General features: G+C 42.8%; 1 protein-coding gene across 1 annotated transcript in view; it reads right to left on the minus strand.

The window, feature by feature from the left end:
- Positions 1 to 23,951, minus strand: part of sptlc2a (serine palmitoyltransferase, long chain base subunit 2a) — a 38,873-nt gene extending 14,922 nt beyond the window's left edge. Inside the window, exons 1-9 of the mRNA XM_072690256.1 lie at positions 23,673 to 23,951; positions 19,994 to 20,188; positions 18,688 to 18,842; positions 17,665 to 17,813; positions 16,408 to 16,532; positions 13,425 to 13,518; positions 9,331 to 9,436; positions 7,167 to 7,386; positions 4,978 to 5,104 (exon numbers count right to left, since the gene is read on the minus strand). Of these exons, the coding sequence (XP_072546357.1) occupies positions 4,978 to 5,104; positions 7,167 to 7,386; positions 9,331 to 9,436; positions 13,425 to 13,518; positions 16,408 to 16,532; positions 17,665 to 17,813; positions 18,688 to 18,842; positions 19,994 to 20,188; positions 23,673 to 23,807 (1,306 nt within the window). The 5' untranslated portion in view covers positions 23,808 to 23,951. The remainder of the gene's footprint in view (positions 1 to 4,977; positions 5,105 to 7,166; positions 7,387 to 9,330; positions 9,437 to 13,424; positions 13,519 to 16,407; positions 16,533 to 17,664; positions 17,814 to 18,687; positions 18,843 to 19,993; positions 20,189 to 23,672) is intronic.
- Between the last annotated feature and the right edge of the window lie 2,958 nt (positions 23,952 to 26,909).

Raw genomic sequence — 26,909 nt, forward strand, 5'->3', positions numbered from 1 at the left:
AATACTTCTGTCAATTTAGAGTATGAATATTTTCATTATGTCTAGACCGATAGAACTTTGTTTGTTTTTGTAACACGAATCACAGGAAGTGATTAGACTGCAGTGTTTCAAGGAGCTGGGAGCCAATTGGTCAGAATGGATTATAGGATCATCTGATCTGAACTGTGTGACTGTATTATTTGCACAAAGATCGGATCTGAATCGGAAAGGTAGTCAGCAATAAGAGATTCAGGTCGGATCGGGGGGGCTAAATACCCTGATCAGGACATCCCTAGTTCACATTTGCAACAGAGACCGAAAAAGATCAAGAACCTTAAAATTGGTTAAAAATAAATAAATAAAAACCTCAAATGAAGGTTCTTTAAATCTTAAACCTAAAAAGGTTCTTCACACATTGGCAGCTCTCAAAGAACCCTTTGTAGCACCTTTATTTTCAAGAGTGCAGTCAAGAGTGCTATTACTCAGAATACCTCCAACAGTACAAACGATATACTGAACTTGGGCAACTGTATAGCACAGTATGCTACTGAATATTAGATTATTATTGGTGGCTGTAGGTGCTGTAGGGGTTACGCATGAGATCTGTTACAGTAGCTTAGAGCACAGTGATCTGAACCAATTGTCCTTTTCAGAAGTGGAGCACTGGCAGTAGACAAGCTCAAACACCTAAAACATGTGTTAACTAACTCTCCAGCCAAGCAGGTAAATACCTTCAGACAAAGCTGAACGTCTGACGTTTGCCAACGCCGCCTGTGTACACACAGGCAATTAGGCTCAACAATGGGCTTAGATATACTCTGCTCTCTAGGCCTCAATACCACCCCGTAACAAAGACAGAAAAATGTTTGTTGTACCTCTGAAGTTAACTATGGCAACTAAGAGGCTGAGCTGGTCGCTCTACAGCAGACAGCGCACGTTTAAAATGGTCTCTCTGAAACTACATTGTATGGACAAAAGTATTGGGACACCTGCTTATTCATTGTTGCTTCTCAAATCAAGGATATTAAAAAGAGCTGATCCTGCTTTTGTTGGAGTAACTGTCTCTACTGTCCAGGGAAGAAGGCTTTTTACTAGATTTTGGAGGAGCATTGCTGTGAGGATTGTTGGATGTTGGATGATCACCACTCCACCTCATCCCCACCTCCTCTGTAATGAATGGCAAACCCTCCATCACTCAAGAGAACACAGTTCTTCCACTGCTCCACAGCTCAATGCTGGGGGGCTTTATAGCCCTCTAGGCCATGCATTGCTTTAGCCATGGTACCAACAGGTTTATGCATTCATTAGAAAAGGTGTCCACAAACATTTGGACACATTATTATGTGTGTGGATGAACAGCTGAACACAAAGTGTTGACTTCCCCAACACGGACTGCCTTCTCCAACAAGCCCGAGAGTAGCTTGAATCTGGGTCTGGGACGGCAGCCCAAAAAGTGCGGAGCAGCTGTCGGCCGCTTAATCCTGACCCGATGTGTTAGCAAACAAAAATCAAACCCACACCAAATACTGAGGAATTTACTTTGATGACGAAATCAAACAGTGCCCGAGTGACCGAAGATTACACAAGTTCTGCGAAGCTTTGAGCCCGGCGTCCAAAACAAACTTGACGGCCGCGTAACAACTGGGTTAACAGCACACACAGGGACGCGAAACCACATTTGCGGATGATGTCAAATTGACTTGGAGGATCTTAGACCTCTTCAAACTAGCCCGACGTTAGCCAAACATGACTGGAACATGAGCCAATATAAACTCTTCAAAACAGCGCGGACAGTTCAGGTCAGGCCTGGTGTTTGTGCAGGCCTGATATAGATCTAACTGCAATTATTATTTTTTTATTTGAGATTTTATCAACCATGACCTCTTTGGTGTCTGAAGATGTTTGCTTTTTTGGTTTTACACTGGAGAGACAAGGCTAATGTAGCTAACAAGTAGCAAAAGCTCATTGCTAGCCTTTAGCATTTGCCTAATTCATCATATTCCTGCCACAAAACCATGACTAGAGCCATAGATGAGCTGGGGAGTTGGGGATGAGTTGGGGATGAGGTGGTGATCATTCAACATCTTGACCTCATGAACACTCTAGTCAATGAATGCAATCAAATCCTCACAGCAATGCTCCTCCAAAATTAAGCAGAAAGCCTTTTTCCCTGGACAGTAGAGAGTGTTACTCCAACAAAAGCAAATTCCCTTGATTTCAGAAGAAACGATGAATGAGTAGATGTCCCAATACTTTTGTCAATTTAGAGTATGAATATCTTCATTATTCATTTCAAAAGTGTCTTAAAAAAAATTTGTTTATGTGGTTTCTGACACATTTTCTCTGGAAAAACAGTATATGAATATGGGCGAAATTCAGTCTTTATGATAGCAACTACTAGCCTATTTTTATTTATTTATATTATTTATTTATTTAATTTTTTTATATTAATGTTTAAAGATCACAGTGTGTTATATAGTCTATTTTAGATGACCATGCGTTTCGTGGTAAAGCATATTGCAATGATTCGGGCATGCAGTTTGGTAAATATTGCTACACTGAAATGATAACTTCCATTAATTGTTAGCTGCATTAGACAAGACAAGACAAGACAGCCATATTCAGCATTAGTGTTGGACACAGATGGAAATTGGCTTCTGCCTTTAACACATCCGTTCAGTGAACACACACACACACACACACACATATACATACACATATACACTAGTGATCAAATACACACAGTGACTGAGCACATGGGCAGCCATGGTGGGCAGCCATTTCTGCGGCACCCGAGGAGCAAAGGGCCCAACAGTGGCGGGTTGCAGAGTACGGGCATCGAACCCACAACCCTGTCATCAACAGCCCGGAGCTCTAACTGCTGAGCTTCAGTGTTAAACTGAAAAAAACTTCAAAACACCAAACATGTCTTGGCTGTTCGATTAATCTTGAGGAAATCGGATTATATTTAATTAATTTGAAGTAATTTAATTACTTAAAGTAATTTCTAAGGCATTATGAAGCAGAACAGAGATTGATGGCTAAGGCTATGGCTAAGGCTGAGGCAGAGACAGAGGCCGAGGCTTGGGCTTGGTCGTGGACAGGAGCTGAAGAGGTGTGTGTTCTCAGTAGGACCCACAGGATATCTACCTCACTGACCTCTGCCTGATTAGTTTTCTTTGTGCGACCACCTCCCCACACCCCCCACACCTCCCCACACACACACACTCAATTGTTCCTCGAGTCTCCCAACGTAATCTCTCACAGATGCTCCACAATAAGTTAATCTGTAATGATGTCATTAGTTAAAGTGCAACCTGTCATTACTCTGTTTTCTGAACAGGATTAGCCCCGATTCACCGTTCAGCCAATTTTACTCAAAAGCAACTGATTGTGCTTAAAAACGGCAGTAATATCATTAATCACACTGGCACATAACAGTAAATGGCATATGTCTATCTGGCAGGACTTTTTAATGAATTCATTTTTTTAATACACTAAAAAAAAACAAAATACTAAACAACATCTAAACAAGCCAATTTTTGCACATTTCTGGTTGCGGTCATGATAATTGTACCTTATTAACAGGCAAAACACCTGAAACATGGCCAAACTTTCGCTCGGCATCTTCTTGCAGAGCCTAAATCCGCAATAATATGAAGACAATAATACAAGTGCATCTTCTAGCACAGCTGGGAACACAGCTGCTTCCTTCTCCGGTTCATCTGAGTAACTTTAACTTCAGTCAAAGTCAGTCAATCACCAGGTGACAGAGGAGGCCACACCCCAGGGATTCACAGAGACCCTCCGAGCAGAACCTGCTCAGGAACATGTGGAACAAAAGGCCTTTGTGGAACCTGCATGTGCATGAAGGAGATCAGCAAAGCCCTTAACATGGCCCAGTTCTCGCTCATATCAGTCACACCAAAACCTACACCTGGGCCTGACAAGCCAGCAGGGCCTGTTTGGTGTAGCTGCCAGCCATGATTGAGTGGCAGAGGAGGAGAGAAGCCTTTCGGAGGGTCCAAGCAAAGGGCCAGATCGGCCTAGCTGTGTGGGTAATTGTTAACACATTTCTCAAGTTTAAACTTCGAGCTAAATATTTTACCTGGACGGCGTCTGTACATCTGTAGAAGTCATCAGTCTTATTTCATGAGTGGTGGGAAATTGCAGAAAGCAAAAAAAAAAAAAAAAAAAAAATCTCATGCAACAGCTCTCTTCTCCCCCCCATTTTTCTTCCCCTCACTCCCTCGCTTCAAAGAGCCTTGAGAGAGAAATACTCATGTCTGATTGTGGTCCAAGCTTAGATCCAGCATCTTGAGCAAATAAATTTGAGGGCTGTATTTTCATTGTAAAATAAAGCAGTCAATAAACTGATCCAAAGAACAGTAAACTGTAAAACCCACAGCGCACACATTCAGTGCCAGAGCTTGGAGTGGAACACATAATAGACAAGACAAACAGACATGATATGACTAAGAGAGCGTCAGGATTTAGGAGGCCTAGGAATCGTTTACTGCACAGCAGGCCACCAGAAGAGGACCGCTGTGCAAGTAGATTCATTTCACACACACCGAAGCTGCAGATATCAACTGATGCATGACGTGGAAGCCGGCACGACAAAGGCCTCTCTGTGGGTGTGCAACAGCGTGGAAACACCACGGCTTCAGGTAAACAGCTTCCACATCAGTGAACTCTCCACTTTTGGCACTTTTCGGTTGGAGTTAAAAGCGGTTGGGACCATGCGACATTAATATCATGATGTCATTAATATGCTACATCTTCATGCAATTACAAACCTCACTCAAACCTCTTGAAACCCAACTCAACTTGCCAGATCCTAGAGTGACTGCAGCCCCGTTTTTCTTTGCCTGCAGTGCCCCCTTGTGGCTAAACCACATTGTGGCAATTCACATTGAGCATGCGAGATTCGAGACTGCTGCTTTAGCTTCAGCTTCAAGCAAAGCAACAAGGAGCTACGAAATACATGACTCTTACCTATGGTGGTTCCATCTTCTCCCATAATGCACTTCATAGAAGTGATAATTTGCTCCACAACTGGAGGAGACATGGAGGTGGCATACACCCCACTGTGAGAATGGGAGCGCAGGTAGTCTATCAACTCCTGGGAAAAGAGAAGGAAAGAGAGAGATGGTCACAAATACCTGATAACTAGGTATGTTAGATTGGGCAGTTTTAAGAACAACCAACAGATTAGGTTTGTCTTGACTTTAAAATTTAATTTATCAAATTTTCTCTTTACTCAAATCTATCCGCTCCATAAAAACAGCTGAAATGATGTCACACAGCTAAAACAGTAATATCAGCCATCTTTTGTATTTTCATATAGACACACATGTATTTATACAGCACTTTTTATAGCTGGTTACAACTTTACAGAATCAGACCCCCATTTAGCAGCCAAAGGCAACAGTGGCAAGGAAAACCTCCCTCAGAACTGGAGGAAGAAACCTTGGGAGGAACCAAGACTCACAGAGAGGACCCATCTATACTCCTCTGATCAGAACCATTTATAAATTATTGATAAAAGTCACAGAAACACCACATAAGACTGGTCCACTGCTCAGGTTGTGCAAAATAATCGTAATTTCATAACATGATAATCACAATAATCATGGTATAGAATAACTTAATATAATCATATAATATAATTTTGCACTCTGCTATTTGCACTATGACTATTTGCACACTGTACAGATGTTCTTTTCTGTAAATATCAGCTCTTTATTACCTTTAGTACTTTTTACTTTTTTAATTTATCCCCTACCCTATTTATTGTTTAGTGTCATTTTCCTTTAGTTTAAGACTGTGTTCTGTGTTTTTTGTTACTTGTCATACGTGTTGCTCTCACCAAGACAAATTCCTTGTATGTGTAACATACTTGGTGAAATAATGAGATTCTGATTCTGATTCATAGTAGTGATGGTAAGAATATTGAGAGCAGTGATCGTTAATGGTGTGATATTTAAGAGTCCATTTAGATTTAAACATGGTCATTAGGAAGGTAGTAATAGTGTAATAGTGTGTGGCAGCAAGTGCATTAGAGGTTACTCAGCACCTCCACACAGTTTGAGGCAAGTGTGTTTCCTGCAGTCCAATCACAGAGAGAAAAAACTATGATCGTGATGTCACTGAGGCTCGCTGTAGCACTGTGTGTTCATCAAAGAACGTACGTTACCCAGCCTAAATGGCTCTATCAAGCCACAGCAGCACCGCAGTTGGTGTCATGGTGTCACATGCTATGTCCAAATGTTTCGGACACCCTTTCCATGGAATGCATTCAGCTATTTTAACCTAATGCTGACACATATGTACAAATGCACACACACACACACACACACACACAGCTTGTCTAGCACAAAAAAAGCACTGCCAATAGAATAGGACTCTCTGAAGCACATGAACATGAACCTACTGGCACTAATGCCAGGTGTGGGCTAGAGGGGTATAAAGGATAAAGGATAAAGGATAAAGGTGCACGTATTCGTCACTGTACAGTGTGGACTGTACAGCGAAATGTGTCCTCCGCATTTAACCCATCTGGTAGTGAACACACTCACACACACACACGTGTTAGGGGCAGTGAGTACACACACACACCCAGAGCGGTGGGCAGCCAACTCCAGCGCCCGGGGAGCAGAGAGGGTAAAGGGCCTTGCTCAAGGGCCCAACAGTGGCAGCTTGCCGAGCCCGGGAATCGAACCCACAACCCTGTTATCGATATCCCGGCGCTCTAACCGCTGAGCCACCACTGCCCCAGCCAAACTTGAGCAGGTGTCCCAATATTTTTGTCTATTTAATGTGGTTCTGAAGGACAATACCTTGGTCATCAACTTTGTTGTACCTTGTGGGATATATGGGATTTATGTCACTCGTTTGTCCTCTATGGACCTTGAACCCAGTGGGAATTTGGTGTGTGGACCTTTAAGACATATATTTGAGTACCCCAGGTTTAGCCCATGAAGGTTGCACATTTCCATACTACATTTTCCTAGTTTTGCTCTGGTGCAACTAAAATAAAGAAGCAACGTTCAGTCGGCTGTTCCACCACATTTGGAGCCATGGGAGAAACTGTGGATTAGATTTGATCACAATTTTGTTTATAAAGCCAAATAAAAGCTCAGTAAATTGGTTAATAAATTAAAAAAAATATCACTGTTCTGTACCTTCTTCCCGCCAATATAACCCCCAGCTGCTCCAAAGCTCTTAGTGAAAGTGCCCATCATGATGTCCACGTCTGTGGGGTCAAGGCCGAAGTACTCCACCACTCCCCTACCGCTGACCCCCAGCGCCCCGATGCTGTGGGCCTCATCCAGGTACAGGTAGGCCTTGTACTTCTTCTTCAGGGCTATGACTTCAGGCAAGCGAATGATGGAGCCCTCCATGCTGAGGAGAGAGCAGCTCACTCACAAAAGATGGACATTTCTGACCTCACAACAATTCAGTTCAACAGCTACTCTGAAATCTCATCAACTTTCATCATGATCTGACTCAATTATTTCGGTACGATTCGCTACAGTAAGAGCAAAAGTCAAGAGATCTCCACTTGCTTAACTTCCAATAAAAACATCAGTTAAAAGACACTGGGTTTGATTCTGGAGAACAGCTGCTGATCTCCCTTCAGCGCTCCTCCAGAAGCTCCATCTCCCTGATCTAAAACGTTCTGTTCAGCTTCATCAGATCTTTACCTTTCTGGCTGTTTCTCAGACATCTCCCTATGAAAACATGTGCAGTTCAACACATAGCTAGCAAGCACCAGATACACAGTACTCCCTGCCCCCATCAAAACGCCGCACTTTTCCCTCAATATGCAAACAGACCGAAGAGCTAGTGAACTGTGAGGAAAGATCTGGTGAATTGTACACAAATCTTACAAGTACAAGTACTTCATTTCTCAGGAGACATTACTGAGAAGGTTAGCTATCAGATAATCCGCTTACACAAACAAGGAGAGATTCAAAGAAAAATAAGTGAAAATCAGGAGGATTCAAAGTTACAGAGAACCAGAGATACAGAGATAATGGGACCCCTAATAACCAAACCCTATCTTTAATAAGGGGGCACTACCTTCTTGTGGACCAAGTAAGACACCAAATCCCCCCCCCTCCATCAGATGCCGTCTCCAACAGCACTTAAATCCTTTATCTTCAACTGAGAAGTAAACAGACGTGTCTGTCCATCCTTCCACTGTGAGGAGAATGGGCTGGCCACCTCAAAGTCCAGGCCTCAAAATCACTGAACAACTGAACAATTTGAAGGGTGGGAGGCAGAAAATGCTCTAACTTCTAAGACTGAACTTTGGAGATGTGGACAAATCTCCAGCAATTTTTTGCAGAAAAACTGAGAAGGTTATTAGATAATCTACGTACACAAGGAAGGAGAGACTCAAAAGAAAACTAGTGAAACATCAGGAGTTTCAAACAGGATTCAAAGATAAAGAGAACCAGAGATACAGAGACACTGGGGCACCTAATAACCGACCCCTATCAAGACCTGGTAGACCACCAAATTTAACAAGGGGGCACTACCTTCTTGTGGACCAGGTAAGACACCAAAACCATCCCCATCAGATAAACAGCACTTACATCCTTTATCTTCAACAGAGAAGAAAACAGACGTTTCTGTCCATCCTTCCACTGTGAGGAGAATGAGCTGGCCACCTCAAAGTCCGGGCCTCGGAATCACTGAACAGCCAGACCAGGCCTCAAAATCACTGAACAGCCAGGCCTCAAAATCACTGAACAGCCAGGCCTCAAAATCACTGAACAGCCAGACCAGGCCTCAAAATCACTGAACAGCCAGGCCTCAAAATCACTGAACAGCCAGGCCTCAAAATCACTGAACAGCCAGGCCTCAAAATCACTGAACAACTGAACAATTTGAAGGGTGGGAGGCAGAAAATGCTCCAACGTCTAAGACTGAACTTTGGAGTTGTGGATAAATCTTTGCAGAAACACTGAAAGTGAGTCTCCTGAGAAGAATGGAAGCTGTAATAAAGGCAACAGTGAAGCTCTAAACACTCAAACACTTGATATTAGATTTAAGCGTTGAGGCTTCTGGGTCATTTTCTTTTTTTCCTACTTTTAGTTTTTCTTGACGCTGAAAAATGATGAAAACTTCCGTTCTGACTGGAAATTGAACAGATGAATGGAGACCTTTGACTTTTGCACAAAACCGAAAGCCTCACTGTAGCATGGGCTAGAATTTAATGGTAAAATACGACAGACATTTGCTTAATCCAGGTGGGAAGGCACAATACAATCATAAAAAGCAGAAAAGCACTGTTGAAGACTGTGGAACTCTAGCTAAGAACATGAGGCAAGGGCTCACCTGTAAATCCCTTCTACCAAGATGAGGATTTTCTTCCAGGGTCTGTGTGTTCTTGGCTGGCCGTGCACTATTGCGTCTTTGAGCAGCTTCTCCAGGCTCTGCATATCTGTCACAAGAGAAGCAGTCTTAAATGTTTATGGAGCATGAGATCATTTTGCTAATATTCACCAAGTTAAATGGAGACTGAGCAATAAAGGGCATCTATAAACACATTAAGAAAAGCAGTATATGGCAGATGTGAGTCATTTCTCAAAGAAGTTAGAATTTCTTGTATCTTGTAGTAGTTTATTCCTCCCCAGGGTTCCACTGTGCATTTGCTGGATGAACTTGCTCACGTTTTACAAGGATAGCATCATATTTATACTGTTTATTGTTTCATTAAAGTCTGATCTCTGCCATATCTGTAGGGTACAGCAGAGTGTATTGTGATCATATTGCTGCTACTTTTCTATTTTCCCCCATATTTCCTATTCATGTCTACTCTTTTTATATTCCATTATTTTATTCATTCAATAATTGCTCTTTGGGTGTAACTGGGACAGGATCTCACAATTTCGTTCCACCCCATGTACCACATGTGATGCGACAATGACAATAAAGTCTCCTTGTCCTTATCCAAAGTACAGTGAATTGTCTACATTACTGTGTGGTAATAACAAAAAAGAAACAATGGGTTTTGTTGTCTACAGACGAACATACTGAATCTACAGGTCCACAGTGAAAACTGGCAAAAGTATTGGCACATGGGTGATTCAAATAAATATTGTTATCAGACAGCTGTTTAGATAGGGATGTCCCGATCAAGTTATTTTGACCCGGATATCTTTTTGCTTGTTTGTATAAATGATGCAGTCTAGCTCATGCCTCGTTCTAAACAGATTCAAATACAAGTGTGAAACAAATGAAACTGAAGTTTATAAAGGGTAACCGAGCCATTGCTAAAGTTCTGGGACATTGGCAAACCAAAGTAAGAGCCATTATTCCCAACTGGAGAAAACTTGGAACAGTAGTGAACCTTCCCAGGCATGGCCAGCCTACCAAAATTTCACCAAGAGGACATCGACTACTCCTCCAGGAGGTCACAAAAGAACCCAGACCAAGACCTAAATAGACGCAGGCCTCATTTGACTGAGGCCTCAGTTAAGGTCAATGTACACGATTCTACGAATCATAAAAAAGACACTGGGCAAAATGGCAAAACCACTACTGACCACAAAGCACTACAAACTTGCACAAAAGAACATGCATAGTGGTACTGGACCACAAACTATATCGTGGTGCCTTCCTAGAACAGAAAATGAAAATACTGTAATATGCATTTGCATTGGTGGTTCAGTGGTAGAATTCTCGGCTGCCACGCAGGAGACCCGGGTCCGATTCCCGGCCAATGCAGAGGTGGCCAACTTTTGTAGGGGCAGTGGTGGCTCAGCGGTTAGAGCTCCGGGCTATTGATGACAGGGTTGTGGGTTCGATACCTGGGCTCGGCAAGCTGCCACTGTTGTGCCCTTCACCCTCTCTGCTCCCCAGGGGCTGGAGTTGGCTGCCCACCACTCTGAGGGTGTGTGTGCTCACTGCCCCTAGTTCACTAGTGTGTTTTCTGTGTAGAATCTCTGAGTTTTGCAGGGGCTGTGCTGATGTTTAGCAGAGTTTAGAGTGAGCAGCAGCCCTGGAATGGCATCAACCCTTACCTACCATTGGTAGTAGTGGATGGGTTGCAATGCTCAACGACTCATTGTTAGAATTTATTATATATATATATATGCGGAGGACACATTTCACTGTACAGTGACAAATACGTGCACCTTTACCTTTATATATATATATATATATATATATATATATATATATATATATATATATGAGCATTGCAACCCATCAACTACTACCAATGGTAGGTTAGGGTTGATGCCATTCCAGGGCTGCTGCTCACACTAAACATCAGCACAGCCCCTGCAAAACTCTGTAGAGATTCTACACCTTCACCTCAGAGAAACCTTCAGCTGTCTGAATTAATAGAACTTGAACAACTTCATGGCCAATAAGTTAAAGGAACACAATAATAACAAGGTTGCAGAGCTGGTTCTTCAGAAGTTGTGACAGACAGAAATCCATTACGGCACAGGGAACACACTGTATTACACATTCCCCTCGGGTTTTCCATCAATTTAGAAATCCATTTACAATCTGCTAGCATTATCTGTTTAAATTGACAGTTTAAGTGCTCCATTTAGAAAACCATGGCTAAATAATCATCACAGGGATGACCTTTGAAGTGACTACATTCATATGGCCGGCCTGCAGCCAGACCTTCAGAGACTAAAAAGGCTGCGAGATTCAGACAGTGCTATGAATGTCCAAGCACAGGGCTGGGAGTAAGCGTTAATCTCAACCTCAGATGCTAATAGTGCTGGTTTGAACCTGGGTCCAACTATAGGTGAAGCTGATGATGACAGGGGCAGCACTGAAACGTAAACATGGCTGAAGTCCTGATGAATCACCAAGGCCTCACCACGTCCACAGTGCTGCGTGTTCCACAGAGGGGGGATGTTATTTGTGTATTGTACCAGAGGCTTGTGTGTGTTGGAGCTTGACCAAAGCAGCTGCCCTTCCCCTGCTGTGTCAACAGACGGAGGGTAAGGCCCGTGGAGGTACAGTGCTCTGAATAAATTAGGACACCTCTTGAAAAAACTCTCCTTTTGAACACATTTAAACCTATTCAACTGATACTTGAATATGAAAATAGAGTTTTGTGATGGAATATTTGGCATCCAGCATCTTTTTAACAGAACCTGCAGTTGGTCAGCGTTCACATACTGACAGTTCCCACAATTGGTGCTCACTGCTATGCTGGTCCTATATGGTCCATGGTTCCAGTCTGGTTCTCAGTCTGGCTGGATGACTCCAGTCTGCATATTTTTCTTCAGTCTGAGTTGACAGTTGTAGAAGGGGAATCGAGTAGTGTGTGAGGGGCAGACTCTGAGTGCAATCTAGTAATGAATCCTGGTCAGCAACTCTAAATCTAAACAGGCCCCGTCAATAGCCAATGAAAACTCAGCACGAATGGGCCAGTCGACTAAGCGCTGCTATTGTGATCCGAGGAACGCTGGTTTGAATCCTAGGACATGCCGGACTCTAAAAAAGGTAAAGGTGCACGTATTTGTCACTGTACAGTGTACACCGCACACCGCGCCCAGGGAGCAGAGAGGGTAAAGGGCCTTGCTCAAGGGCCCAATAGTGGCAGCTTGCCGAGCCCGGGAATCGAACCCACAACCCTGTTATCGATATCCCGGCGCTCTAACCGCTGAGCCACCACTGCCCCTAAGAGGGCACGGTTGGCCTTGGGTTGATGGCAGGTCCTCCCCACATCACTCCTAATGTGATGTCGGTCAGCACAGCCGTCTGTTAGCAGTTGCAGCGGAGCTGGGGAGCCGTGCTTTCCTCAGAGTGCGCTCAATGCCTAGCAAAGGGCAGTGGCGGCCTTCACACGTATCAAAGAAGTCTTCAATCTTCTAGTGTTGGGGGCATTACTAGCGATAGGGGGAGTTCACGTGAACAGTAATTGGGTACAGTTACTGGCCTTCCAAATTGGGTGGATAAATTAGAAAAGTAAAAAAATGCTCAATTATTAGGCAGTTTTAATTTTACATTCCACCCTAAGCAGCATTTAAGGACGAACTGAAATTTGTAGAAGCCAACACCTGCCTCAAACATAGGGTAGCCTCCAAAATGTGTCACGCTACTTAGCTCCTCTGCAGTCTCCACAGACCATGCGGACTCCTCTATCACACATCCTCCACCCACGACCTCACCCAAACCTTTCTTTCGCTTTAGGTCAGCTGTGCAAACGGTGGCGAGGATTTGAGTCTCCGATATATCGAGAGGCCTGCATGTTTTGGGCCGTGCTCAGTTCAGTTCAGCAACAGGTTGTAGTCGTGTAGTGGATGATCTTCAGCTGTTTAGTGTATGTCATTCATCATATTAAAAGCAGCAGAACTCAGAGAAACGGGAGAAACGGGAGATACAAACCAAAGCAAACCCAGCCCATCCACAGGAAATGGAAAGAATGCATAAATAAAGCTTGATGGTGTACTTACTGTTGTGCTTGAAGACCCGGATGGTGGAGCCGGACAAACGGGCTCCCAAAACCAGAGAGGCATGGTTCAGCTCGTCACTCAGAATCAGACAGCCCTGCACCCAAAAACAGCAACACGTGACCGCAGGTCAGAGGGTCAGCATGTATGATGAATAGGGATAGATGACCCGATCAGGTTATTTTGCCATGCCCCAGTCTTTGAATTGCTGAGTATCAGCGGATACCGGTCCGATCTTTATGTGTGTATAAATAATAATCCAGCCCCACGGTTTAGATCAGACAAGCTGCTGATTAATCTGTCCAGTCAATCCCTTTATTTTCAGTCTCAGTTTCTATAATCAGACATTCTGGACTGACTGATTTAGTTTAGTCGAGACTTTTCTTAAAATCACTGTTTTATAGTGTTTAATATCTAATAATCCAGTCTGACTCTCCTCCCTGACCAATCAGCTCCCAGCTCCTTTACACACTGCAGTCTAATCACTTCCTGTGTATGTGTGTGAGAGTGTGTGTAGTGGTACCCACTCTGGACTAATATTTGTGGTTGTTGGTCTACCGGTGTATAATAGCTGGTTTACAGTGGGTGAATGTGCTGTGTGCGTGATTGGGGTTTCTATAGCGTATGAGTGTGTGTTAGCATTAGCTTTAGCCCCCACTCGGTTCTGAATGGGCTCTTTAGCGGTTCTCCGGTTCTCCTGCCGGTAAAACCTAGATGAACTTTCAGGTTCAGAGCATTTATTCAGAATGGATTTAAACCTGCCTCACTAATAAAAATACACTAAATGGACAAAAGTTTTAAGACACCTGCTAATTAATTGAAATTTCACAAGGTTATCCTGCTTTTGTTAGAGTAACTGTCTCTACTGTCCAGGGAAGAAGGCTTTCTACTAGATTTTGGAGAAGCATTGCTGTGAGGATTTGATTGCATTTAGTGTCAAGAGTGTTAGTAAGGCCAGGATGTTAGATGATCACCACAATATTGGATTAAGCAACATCCATCATTCCAGAGACCCACAGTTCCACTGCTCCACAGCTCAATGATGAGGTGCTTTATTTAAAGTATTAAATTAAATATTACATGAATTAATTAAAGCACTGAAAGTATCTGTATATCTGGTATCTATTCTTTCACTTTTTCGTCCTTCCTGCGAATACTACAATAATAATAATAATAACAGTAATTTTATTTATTTACACAATATTATCATTTCTGTTGTTTATTAGTTGCTGTATTTTACCAAATAGTACATCGACTACTGCTATCTGTATTACTTTTTTCCCCTCTAACAGATGGAGCGCTGGCTATTTATACCCATTAGCTCATTAACATTAACATTAATATTAGTTTTGACTGGCCTTTACTGAAGTCACTTATAAAAGTACTGCATGGTTAAACAGGATGTGGCTTAATCAAAAAGACCACTGTGAATTTATGATCAGGACCTCAAAACGTACTGCACAGCCTTGGTGGTGTAGCTAGTATAGCACCCAAATGTCTCCAGAGATCAATAACAATAAATGAAGTGATTGATATAGCCATGATCTATGATTTTCCCCAAAATTAAACAAATAATACATCAATGAATTATCTAAGGTTGTCCTGATACTCAGACAAAACCCTGTAATGAAGTACTAGCACTAAACGAACTTGTGAAATGACCAGTTGTAGTTTCAGTTTGATGTGAAGAGAGCTTTCCCTCGCAAATGACTACAAAGGGTTTCGTGTTAAAGGGGAAGTAAACGTTTGTAGATGTAGCAGTGTTTTAAAGCATAAACCACTGCAAGAAAGGAAGTTGTGAAACCGCTCTGATGACAGTATGACTGAAAATGTCATGAGTGGGCTACAGGGATTTGAGGCCTTAGCTCAAAGGTGTTGAACTTCGGCTCTGCAGCACTCAGCATGTTTCCACCACAGCTTTGGTTCACTAAACCAGAGCTGGAAACCTCAGGTCCCTAAAATGAAACTTTCCAGGAGAAGGAAAAAAAAAACGGCCTTAACTTTCAATGGATTTTATTTATTCCAAGTCATTTTGGAGGATTTGTATTGGTCCATTTATCATTAAATAAATAAAAAAATCTACTGCCAGATTTATATTTTTTCAAAGATGGAAAAGGCCACTAATGGAGATACAAAGGTTCCCCTACTCACACACCTGCTAAACACTAAGCCTGGTCATAAACTGTTAATATAAGTCAGTTGGGTTAGGGAAGGGAAATTACCCCCAGCCCCCAGCTGGGCCTTCCTGTTATAGATCTGTTCAACTACCTAACTTTCACTATATGTCCAAATGTTTGTGGACACCCCTTCTAATGAAAGCATTTAGTTACTTCAAGTTGCTCCCATTTCTGATACAGATGTTCAAATGCACACACACAACTCCTGCCAACACAGAAGTACTGCCAATATAACAGGACTCTCTGAAGCAGATAAACATTGGCACCATGCCTCCTAATGTCAGGCGTAGGCTAGAGGGGTATAAAGCCCCCCAGCATTGAGCTGTGGAGCAGTGGAGGAACGGTGTTCTCTGGAATGATGTATGGTGCTGGGGAGTTGGGGATGAGGTGGAGTGGTAATAATTTCCTCTGTTACTCCGTTAATAGAAGCAGGATAAACTTAATTCATACCCTTGATTTCCGAAGAAACGAGCAGAAATTAGCAGGTGTCCCAATACTTTTGTCCACATAGTGTATGTGACAAAACCAAAAGGTTGCCTCATCTATGTGAAATGAAGTTGTAGCATTTTATGGAACGTCATAACATGCACCGACAGGTCAGAGAAGAATCCACCCGTTCAAATCTGTGCCTGTTTGTTCAGTCAGGCTGAAGTATTGCAGGGTGGCTTGACAGAGACAGGGAGGGAGAGGAGGAGGGAGGGTGAGAGATACAGGGAGTGGCCTGGAGCCAAAGGGACGGGAATCCTGAAAGCAGCCAAGGGGAAAATTGCAAGCGAGTGAAAAACCTCCGTTGCATCTTCATACAGTACCTTGCCGGTTAACGCTGGAATGTTCATGGAATTGGTTGCGAAACCCATCCCGAATGCCATGGCTGATTCCACGCCCAGAAACCTGGCTACCAGCTTTTCCAATTCTTCATGTCTGTCCAGGTTACCTAAGCAAACAGACAAAGCAGTCAGCAAAGACAAGAAGAAATACACATCCTGTGATATAAACAACTGCTAGATCGAGCCTGTGTGGGTTTGTATATCTTAGGCTGTGCTGTCCAAGAACAACTGCCTCAGCTTAATACCTTAAAAAGTCATTAGCTCTCGGCCTGCACTCACTCTGACCTAGTATTTCATTTTGCGGCTCTTTTAAAAAAAAAAGAAAGGTATCACGAGGTTTAACTTCCTGCAGGAGCAGGAACTCCTCTAAATAAATAAATAAATAAATAAATAAATAAAGGTGCAACAAAGGGTTCTTTCAGTGATGCCACAGAACAGTGCTTCCCAAGCCTAGTCCTGGAGGACCCCCTGCTCTGCACATTTTGGTGGTTTCCTGCCCTAACACAGTACCTTCAACTCTTGGCTTGTTAAGTAGCCGATTAGCTGGACCAGGTGTGTTGGTAGTGGGGTTAGCACTAAAACGTACACAGCAGGGGGTCCCCCAGGACCAGAGTTGAGAACAACAGCCGTAGATGAATGATTTGTGGTTTCATACTGAACCCTGTGTATGTGTGAAGATCCTTTAAAAGGCTGAAAGAAGTTGATAAAAAGGTTATTTACTAGTTTAAAAAATAAGTAAAAAAAGAGTAAAAGTTTGTGGACATCCATTTTTAGCCCCTTTACACCCACTGCTGACACAGATGTGCAAATGCTTCCAGTAGAATAGGACTCGAGGGCTAGAGGTCTATAAAGCCCCCCAGCACTGAGCTGTGGAGCAGTGGAATGGTGATGGTCGGTGCTCCATCCAATACTTTTGTGATGAGTTGGATAGTCGGGGATGATGAGGTGGGATGGTGACCATCCAACATCCTGACCTCACTAACACTCTTGTCCATGAATGCAATCAAATCCTCACAGCAATTTTCCTCCAAAATCTAACAGACAGCCTCCTTCCCTGGACAGTAGAGACAGTTACTCCAACAAAAGCAAGATCAACTCTTTTTAATACCCTTGATTTCAGATGGTACCAGGTGAATGAGCAGGTGTCCCAATACTTTTGTCCATATAGTGTATTTGACCTAGCTTGGCAGCACCCAGGATCTACACCGCGGTATCAGACCAGCTCTTATCAGCACATACCAATCTCCTGCCTGGTGCTGCCCACTCCGACCCCATACTTCATGGTGACTTCTGCCGCCGCCTCAGCGCACGAGCCTGTGTTCTCAGCAAAGCCCAGGTAATTATACGAGCCCATGTTGATCACGCCTTTCACCACTCTGCCCGTGTAGCTGCGAGAGAAAATCCCAGCGTTAGGCAATCACGCATGAAAGTCACATTTGCACAACCGCCCCAACCTTGCAGTTGCAGACACTAAAGCAAACGCTGCCGCCGACATTTACGGTGCTCATAAAGCGAAAGCATGTTTAAACACAGATCTGCTGAAAGTGACCCAGAGTGCGGGCTGATTTACGCTGCCTCTTATCGTGAAGGTTAAAAAAAGAAAGCCTTTACAGCTCATAGAAGCTGAGAGCTTACTTCAGCCTGCATCAGGTACAGTAGAACCTAGAGCTGGGCAATATGACGATATTTTATTGTATCGTGATAAATTGTGTTATCGTGATAGACAATCTGCTTTTCTAAGCATATGGAGGAGACTGTTAGTGTTTAATAAACACTGATCAGCTGCAGGTTGAAGAAGATGTTGAATAAAAATTACCTCCTATCTTTAATCTTTAAGTCTTTAAATATCGTGATCTAGTATTTTTACCATATCGCCCAGCCCTAGTACAACCTGTAGGTCACTTTACTTCCACGTTCCTAAGGATAAAAACACTGACCTTAAAAAGCGGATGCCCCTCCTTCCTCTTGAGAAACTGACCTATGGCCTCCACCAGAGGTCGAAGAGGTTTTGGCAGGTTTTTGGCAGACCAGGAGGGTCTTGGGTAGAGCCCTTCAGAGACTCTGCTCTGTTGTTTTGTTCTGTGTGCTGTGATGTATGGTGCTATCACCTTATGTTTATGTGCTACCTCAAAAATATATAAAATTAAAAATAATAAATGAATAAATTTCCTAAGTGGTTCCTGAGGTTCAGTGCTAAGGGATTTTTTTGGCTCTTTACACTCATATCCTGCTCAAGAGAAGGCATCTTGGCACTGTGCTCACCTGAAGGTCCAGTTGTAGTCATACGAAACCCTTTCCACCAGGTCCATTTTGTCGGCAGGCACGCTGCATATGGGCCGGTTCCAGCTGTCCCGAATCCTCATGTATAAATTTCGAGTGTAGAAATTCTCAAAGTCTTGATAAAGTGGGACAAAATCCTTGAGGATTAAAAAAGGTAAAAAAGATCATGCTTTCAGTCAGTTAACAATATGTCTATTGTTTAGGGGGAAAAAATAATTAATTGGGATAAATTTCATATCCTTGATTTCAGAGGAAACAATGAGTGAGTAGTACTTCTCTAAAGAGTAGCTGTATGCAATCATTAGAAAGGGTGTCCACAAACTTTTGGACATATACTGTATCTCCATTTTTGACATTTTTTTTAACCTTTTAAATATTTATCCATCAAGTAGTAGAGTTTAAATATTTATAAATCAAGTACTCTACTATGTACCCTGTAGTATGTACACTACTACTATGTACTAGTACCCTGGCATAGTTCGGTCTTCCTCTCCTTAATAAATTACAATCCTGGCCTCCTTTGCTGCTTTCTTTGATGTATAACTTTAAAAAAGGTAATTATGAACAAAAGTATTGGGACACCTGCTAATTCATAGTTTCTTCTGAAATCAATGGTATTAAAAAAATAGTTTATCCTGCATTTGTTTGGAGTGACTGTATCTACTGTCCAGGGAAGCATAGCTGTGAGGATTTGATTGCATTCAGCATCAAGAGCGTTAATGAAGTCAGCATGTTGGAGGACCACCACCCAACCTCATCATCCCCAACTCATCCCAGAAGAACACAGTTCTTCCACTGCTCCACAGCTCAATGCTGGGGGGCTTCATACCCCCTATTGGTAGTACTTCTCTACAGGGACTAGCTGTGGAAGAACTGTGTTCTCTGGAATGATGGATGACGGAGCTCCATCCAATTCTGTTGGGATTCGTTGGGGATGATGAGGTGGGGTGGTGCCCATCCAACATCCTGAACTTGCTAACACTCTTGTCACTGAATGCAATCAAATCCTCACAGCAATGCTTCCCTAGACAGTAGAGACAGATTCTCTACTGTTTAATATCCTTAGATTTCAGAAGAAACAATGAATGAGCAGGACTAGCTGTATGCAATCACTAGGAAGGGTGTCCACAAACTTCTGGGCATATAGGGTATCTCCATTTCTGGGTTTTGTTTTTACACTGACCTCTATTGAAAGTTAAAAAGGTTATTTCCCTCTCATGTAAAGTTGCTATTATGGAGATACCAGGTCCTTGTCAGTGTCAGTGATGATAAAACAAACGGTGCTTACCTTTTGCTCCTCTCTTTCCCTGGCAATGTGGCATTTTTCAATCTTCCACGACCTCATAAAGTCCCTCAGGTAGCCGAAGATGGTGAGGATGCCGTAACCCATGTAGGTGAGCACAGCAACCAACATGGGCGTCTCCTCAAACGACTCAATATAAGGCCTGCTGTATAACCCTCCATTACACGCACTGTGGTGAACCTGGAGGTCAAACATTGAGAACATTTATTTCGGCTGTTATCCAGACCACTGGACCGAACGAGACATGGCGGCATCCTTTAACCTTAAATTATTATTATTTATTTATTTATTTTAAATAACACCAAGTGGCTTCTCGGCTGTGGTTCAAAAGTCACCAGAGCAGCAAAGAGGCCCCCGGTCTAATAAAACTACACTGCTTAATCCAGCGGCATGCTCTCCACTCCTTCACTAGGACAACTTTATGGGAAACCTGAATTCACGCGCTGATACGGCATGTGTAAGTTATAAGCACCGAACAATGGTACGGGTCTTGCCATTCAAATTAAGCCGGTAATGTAAAACCGCATGTCTCACAGTCACACGTGACTAGTCATGCCCCTAACAAATACCAGACTAAGGCAAAGGGGCGTCTGTGTGAGCTGCAGTCGGCTTCAGATCATTTACAAGGCAAAGGAAACCTCGGTTTCAGGGCCTCTTCATATCTTTCCATGCAGATATGTACACACATGTAGAAATTGGGACTTAACCTGTCTGGACCAGCATTACAGAGATATCTAACATTTTTGTAGGGTTATAAATGCAGTAAAATTAATAAAATGCATGTATTTGAATAAAATAGTCCAGCGTGGTCTACAATACAACCGCAAATATCACCTTCGAATATCGGTCAAATCTGAGCATCTATCCCAAACGATACAGCTTCTTTTAACGATACTCGAACACCCTCTCTAACATGATTACTCCAATATTAACAACCCACCTCTGGATATAAGCAGACTTTCAGCCATTTATTACAGTATACATAAACACTGTTTGTGACCGCAAACCAACAAAGACAGGCCTCTAAGTCTATAAGGATAGAAATACCTCCAAAAAAATAGTGCATCAAATAAATACTGTGTTAACCCCTATAAGGCCCTGTCTATAAGCCCACATCTCAGCACTCTCACAACTACAATACATGAATAAAAACAACAACTTCATAGGCCCCAAAACAGAACCCTGTGGGACGCCACAATACATGTTAATAACTGAATAATAAACATACTGTTCAAAGAGAGCATTAAAGGGATAAGTACCAATCTTCTGTATAATTTAATGGCTAATATGTCAACAAATGACATCAAAACGGTTGACATCAAAAAACAAATGGGTCAAAACTGGTTACAGTGGTGGTGGACGGACGTCTGAAGAGTTTCATGCTTCTAAGCTAAATTTCCGCACAGACAAATATGCACTGCCAGAGGCCTGAGCTGATGTTTAATGATAGTTTTACACGACAGTTTTGTCCTAAAACTTAGGGTAGGGTGTCCTGAGGCAAAATATTCCCCCAAGAAAACACATATTTCCAGACTTCCCACTGTTTTATCATCAGTAAATTTCTTTATAATGAACCGTTTTACACCAAAGCCCACTCTGAATGACATCACTAATTTCCAACACTAATATACGAAGAAATCTTGAACATTTTAACGATCCCAATAAGCAAACTCTTACTGTATGCAGAAGGAAGTCACGACGGAATTCCTGCTGCCATGATTACGCATTTGTTTTGAGCATCCGATCACTGATAAGACTCTCCAGAATGAATTCAGCGCCCGTCCAACGTTTAACTCGTTGATTTCCAAATTCTAAATTTAGTATTATGCCTAAGAACGTGTCAAAAGCCAGTTTTCAGTACAGTTTGATGACTGCTCTGCTCAAGTTTGCCCATCAAACCCGCCAACTAACCAGGGAGCAAGGTATGATTGACCAGAGACATCACCAAACCATCCTGGCCGAGTCCTGCAGGTTGAAAGTGATGGCGTTTTGTGGAATTAGACCATGGATCAACAAAAATACATCAATAATTTCAGCAATTATCCAGAGTAACTTACTTATTTGAACGATGTTACACAGGTAAGAGAAGGCAGAGCTAGAAGCTTTGCCCAAGGACTCTTACTCTGGAATCAAATCCCAATTTTTTTTGCCAGTTTCATATTTGTATGCATTATAAAATTGGTATTTTAGACTAAACGATACATACACTTTTTACACAAGCACATTTTTTGCAGTTTGGTTGGATAAACCAGAACACTGTCTTCAGCTCTGGGCTTGGGCAAGTTCATTGCATGTACCAAAGCAAATGAAAAAATATCATTTGGGGTTATCAATGGGATAACCCCGCATCTCAGCACTCTCACAACTACAATACATGAATGAAAAACAACAACTTCATAGGCCCCAAAACAGAACCCTGTGGGACGCCACAATACATGTTAATAACTGAATAATAAACATACTGTTCAAAGAGAGCATTAAAGAGATAAGTACCAATCTTCTGTATAATTTAATGGCTAATATGTCAACAAATGACATCAAAACGGTTGACATCAAAAAACAAATGGGTCAAAACTGGTTACAGTGGTGGTGGACGGACGTCTGAAGAGTTTCATGCTTCTAAGCTAAATTTCCGCACAGACAAATATGCACTGCCAGAGGCCTGAGCTGATGTTTAATGATAGTTTTACACGACAGTTTTGTCCTAAAACTTAGGGTAGGGTGTCCTGAGGCAAAATATTCCCCCAAGAAAACACATATTTCCAGACTTCCCACTGTTTTATCATCAGTAAATTTCTTTATAATGAACCGCATGCACGCATGCTTGACCAACGTCTTGAGCCCAACAGCAGCCAGTATCAACAAAGCCACTGCCTCACCTCTGCTAGGCCACCTAACGGCCCGTCGAGCTGGACTAACACGTTCTAAGATCATGTGATGGCCTGCTGATTAAAACAGACAACAAAAAGTGAACCAAATACCCCTAGCACATGACTTTAGTTCTGTAAAAAAAAAAAAAAAGTGTTAGAAAGGTGGTCAGCAACCTACAGGACAATAAATAAATAATAAATTAATAAATAAATAAAAGTACAGAACAACTTGATCTGCCTGCATTAGTATGGCAGGTTAGTGCTGCCCAACCCTGCTTCTGGATATCTCACCTTGAGGTCTTACCCAGCCCTGATCAAACACACACACCTGACCCACCTGGTGGAGGAGGAGGAGGGGGGGGGGAAGCAGGTGGATCTTCCCCAATGATCCTAAAGCAGATCTCTGTGGTCTGAAGTCTCACATTTAGGAGAAAAGAGAAGTTCCCACCAGCACTTGGCTGAGGAAATCAGTGTGCTGCTTCTCAGGAGGTCCAGAGACCAGAGGAGAACACTGCTAAAACCTCCCACAGACCTCCAACAGACCTCCAACAGACCTCCAACAGACCTCCAACTGTCTAGGACAACCCACCAGGACCAAGAGGAGGTCTTAATTCGGGGGCTAGCAGGTGAAGGTGAAGGTCCTATCCTCCAGGCAGGCAGGCAGGTGTGTGTGTGTGTTTGCTGAAGCTCTGGGAGCAGGTGTGCTCACAGCTAGCTCTAGGAACTCCATGGCTTCCAGGAGGGAGCAGAGGGTGGTGGGGCAGTCATATGCACCTAAGATTTAGACACTTCACCTTCTCCTCGGGGTGGCTGGACTTCTTGTGGTGCTTCTGGCTCTTCACGAAGCCGTTCCTCCCCACTTCCAGCCCGTTTGCTGCACCATGGCACGGACCGCCGTTCGCCTCCTTGCTCGCTGCGCTCTCCGTCATGCTTGTCTCCGACACAGTGAACGCCGCGCGGTCACATACATGAAGCGTGTGACGAACACCGGGGCAATTGGGCAATAACACAATTTGCCCTCCCTGCAAAAAAACCCCCCCAACAACCACAACGACGAGGAACCTGAAATTCCACCCGCTGCATACCGGAAATCAACGCCCATGAGAACCGAATCCAGCCAATAGCGGTGAAGAATTTTGCATAGTGGGCGTAGCAGACCGCTTGTCGGAGCCTCAACCAATGGCGGCACTTGATTTTGCATTTGGGCGTGGCTCCCGTGGCTGTACTTGCCGTATTTGCTCAAAGGGATTTAGATTTTCTGGAATTAAAAATGTACTTGCTGTATGATAAAACAACACATTTCTACGTTATACTGCCTATTTATTAAAAACACACATTTATAAATATAGCTAGATATCTAGCTAACATTTAACGGACTGTTGACAACGGGCGTTGTCAAGGAGGCGTTGCTACGGCAAGGCGAGCGATCAAAACAACAGCTTAAAAACATAAAACGACCCATGAAGCTGGTTTTGATACAGTTAAGAGTACAAATACGTGCTAAAATGAGAAAACTTAAATACTGGAATAGTTTTGACCCTGAATACTGGTTGTTTTGTAGAGTGGGCGTTACTAAACGGTTCTCGTGGTCTCAACCAATGACAGCACGTTATTTTGCATATGGGGCGTGGCTACTCGTGGCGTTCCAGTTTCAGCCACACTTTAGGAAAATGAATTTTGAGGTTTAGGGATTACAAATTTATTCTAATGTATTTTTTAATGTTAAACTGTTGTTAATAATAATAATAATAATAATAATAATAATAATAATAATATAAGAAAGGAAGAAAGTAATAATAATAGAAAAAAAACCAAATAAAATCAAATAAAATAATAATAATAATAATAATAATAATAATAATAATAATAATAGTCATAAAATCAACAGCTAAATCATTTAATGACTGTTGACAACGGGCGTAGTCACGGTGGTTGCCAAGGTGGCGTTGCTACGACCAGACGCGATCAAAACAACAGCTGGAAAAGATCAAACGGGCCGAGCAGCAGGTTGCCAGGCCGTAAAGAGAAAAAAAAAATACTAAATTAAGGAAAATTAAATGAATTGTGACCCTTGATCAGAGAATTTGAGAGAATCTCTGCGGTAGTAAGAGGGATCTCGCTGGGCTGCAAGTGTAGTCACAGCCAATGGGAGCCCATATTTTTGCATAGAGGGCGTGGTCATGCTGGCATTGCATTCCCGGCCAGTGACAGCGCTGCTTTTGAAAGTTGGGCGTGGCTACTGTGTGATGAACTCCAGTAACCTCCAGCTAGAAATGTGTGGCGTTTCCTCTCCTGACTTTCCTGAAGTCTGAAGCCAAATCTACCCCCAATCCCACATTTCCAACATGAAAGTGAGCACATTCTAACATTAAATGAAAGTCAACATAAATAGATGTTATTTAACCTCATTTGGAGCATTTCCATTGGTCCATTCATCCATTTTTACTGTATATACAAAATTGTCTGACTAACAGAAAGTTTGCAGGTTATTAGGCCAAGTCACACAATACTGACAAAAGTATTGGGACACCTCATTCATTGTTTCTTTCTGCTAACTTTTGGAGGAGCATTGATTGCATTCAGAGCACTAATGAGGTCAGGATGCTGGACGATCACCTCAACTCCCCAACTCCTCCCAAATGTATTGAATGGAGCACCGCCATCCATCATTCCAGAGAACACAGTAGTTCCACAGTAGGTTATACCCCTCTACTAGCCTACACCTGGCATTAGGCAGCATGGGGCTATAGGCAATAGGTTCATGTTTATCTGCTCCAGAGAGTCCTATTCTATTGGCAGTACTTCTCTATGGGGACTTGGGGACAAGCTGCGTGTGTGTGTGTGTGTGTGTGTGTGTGTGTGTACGTTTGCACATCTGTGTCAGCAATGGGTGCAAGTTAAAGTAGCTGAATGCATTCGTTAGAAGGGGTGTCCACAAATATTTGGACATATAGTGTACCCGTAAAAAGTAACATTGGGTTGACCTCAAGCTCCATGTTAAACAGAGGTTTGGTTACTTAAGACCATGATGTTAGAATGTATGGTTGGACATTGGTTGGACATTATGTCCATGTATAAGTTTGGCAGTCGCTATACCTCATAAGTAAGTGTTGATGCTCCATTGATGGTGCTGGCCAGCTGGGATGTTTTTATTAGGGATGTATGTGTGTGAAGATCTTCTTGAGATCTTCAAAAGGTTCTTCACACTCACACACTTCCATTACAAATATAGTTCTTTATGGAATTTCTTCTTCAATGGTATTGCTCAAATAATCCTTATTATTAAAAAAAAGGTACTTCAGCGATGCAGAAAGAAGACCCTTTCTGTTGAATCACATGATTTCCACCGAAAAGATCTGAACTGGGTAGTGGCCTGCAGGCTGAAATGAGCTCTGGAGCCTGGTGGTGGCCCTCTAACATCATCTATGCAGTGTCCTTATCGGAAGCAGAGTCAGTCAGTCCGGGAGCTGTGAGCTGCTTTCCAGTCCTAACGGCCTGCGTTTGCTTTTGAGGAGCCTGCTGACCCCCCAACAAAATGCACAATCCACAATTAAGCCCCTGTGCATGGATGTGGCTCTAAATTACCAGCCCATCCCCACCTCCGTCCCTCGAGGCAAGTCCCTGTTTTAACATAATGGGTTCATTGTCAGTGTGAACTTGCTGGAGAAGGGCCTAGGATGAGAAAATAACACGTTCTCCTGCTGCCAAGGCGAGATAAGGCCGTGTTTAACTTTGCATGTATTAAACGACGGCTGCCATTATTTTTCTATTTGTGTGTTAAATGGTTTCTATTCCAGGCCGGTGCTCCCGCTGAAAAGACATTAGGCCCTGTGTAGGACTGCGATGCACGGGACGTTCGTTTGAAGGCCTGATCTGCAGCTAGTTAACAGGATGGTTTGCTTGGATTGGATTTGAGTCTTTACAGCTGTGTTGTTTGGATATGGGCTGTTGAAGTCGGGGTTATTGGATGTACATGAGGTTCCAGAGAGCTGGATCAGATCAGATAAAGCCTCTGATCAAATGTTCAGCAA

This window comes from Salminus brasiliensis, chromosome 10 (assembly GCF_030463535.1).
Source record: "Salminus brasiliensis chromosome 10, fSalBra1.hap2, whole genome shotgun sequence".
NCBI classification, from domain to species: Eukaryota; Metazoa; Chordata; class Actinopteri; order Characiformes; family Bryconidae; genus Salminus; species Salminus brasiliensis.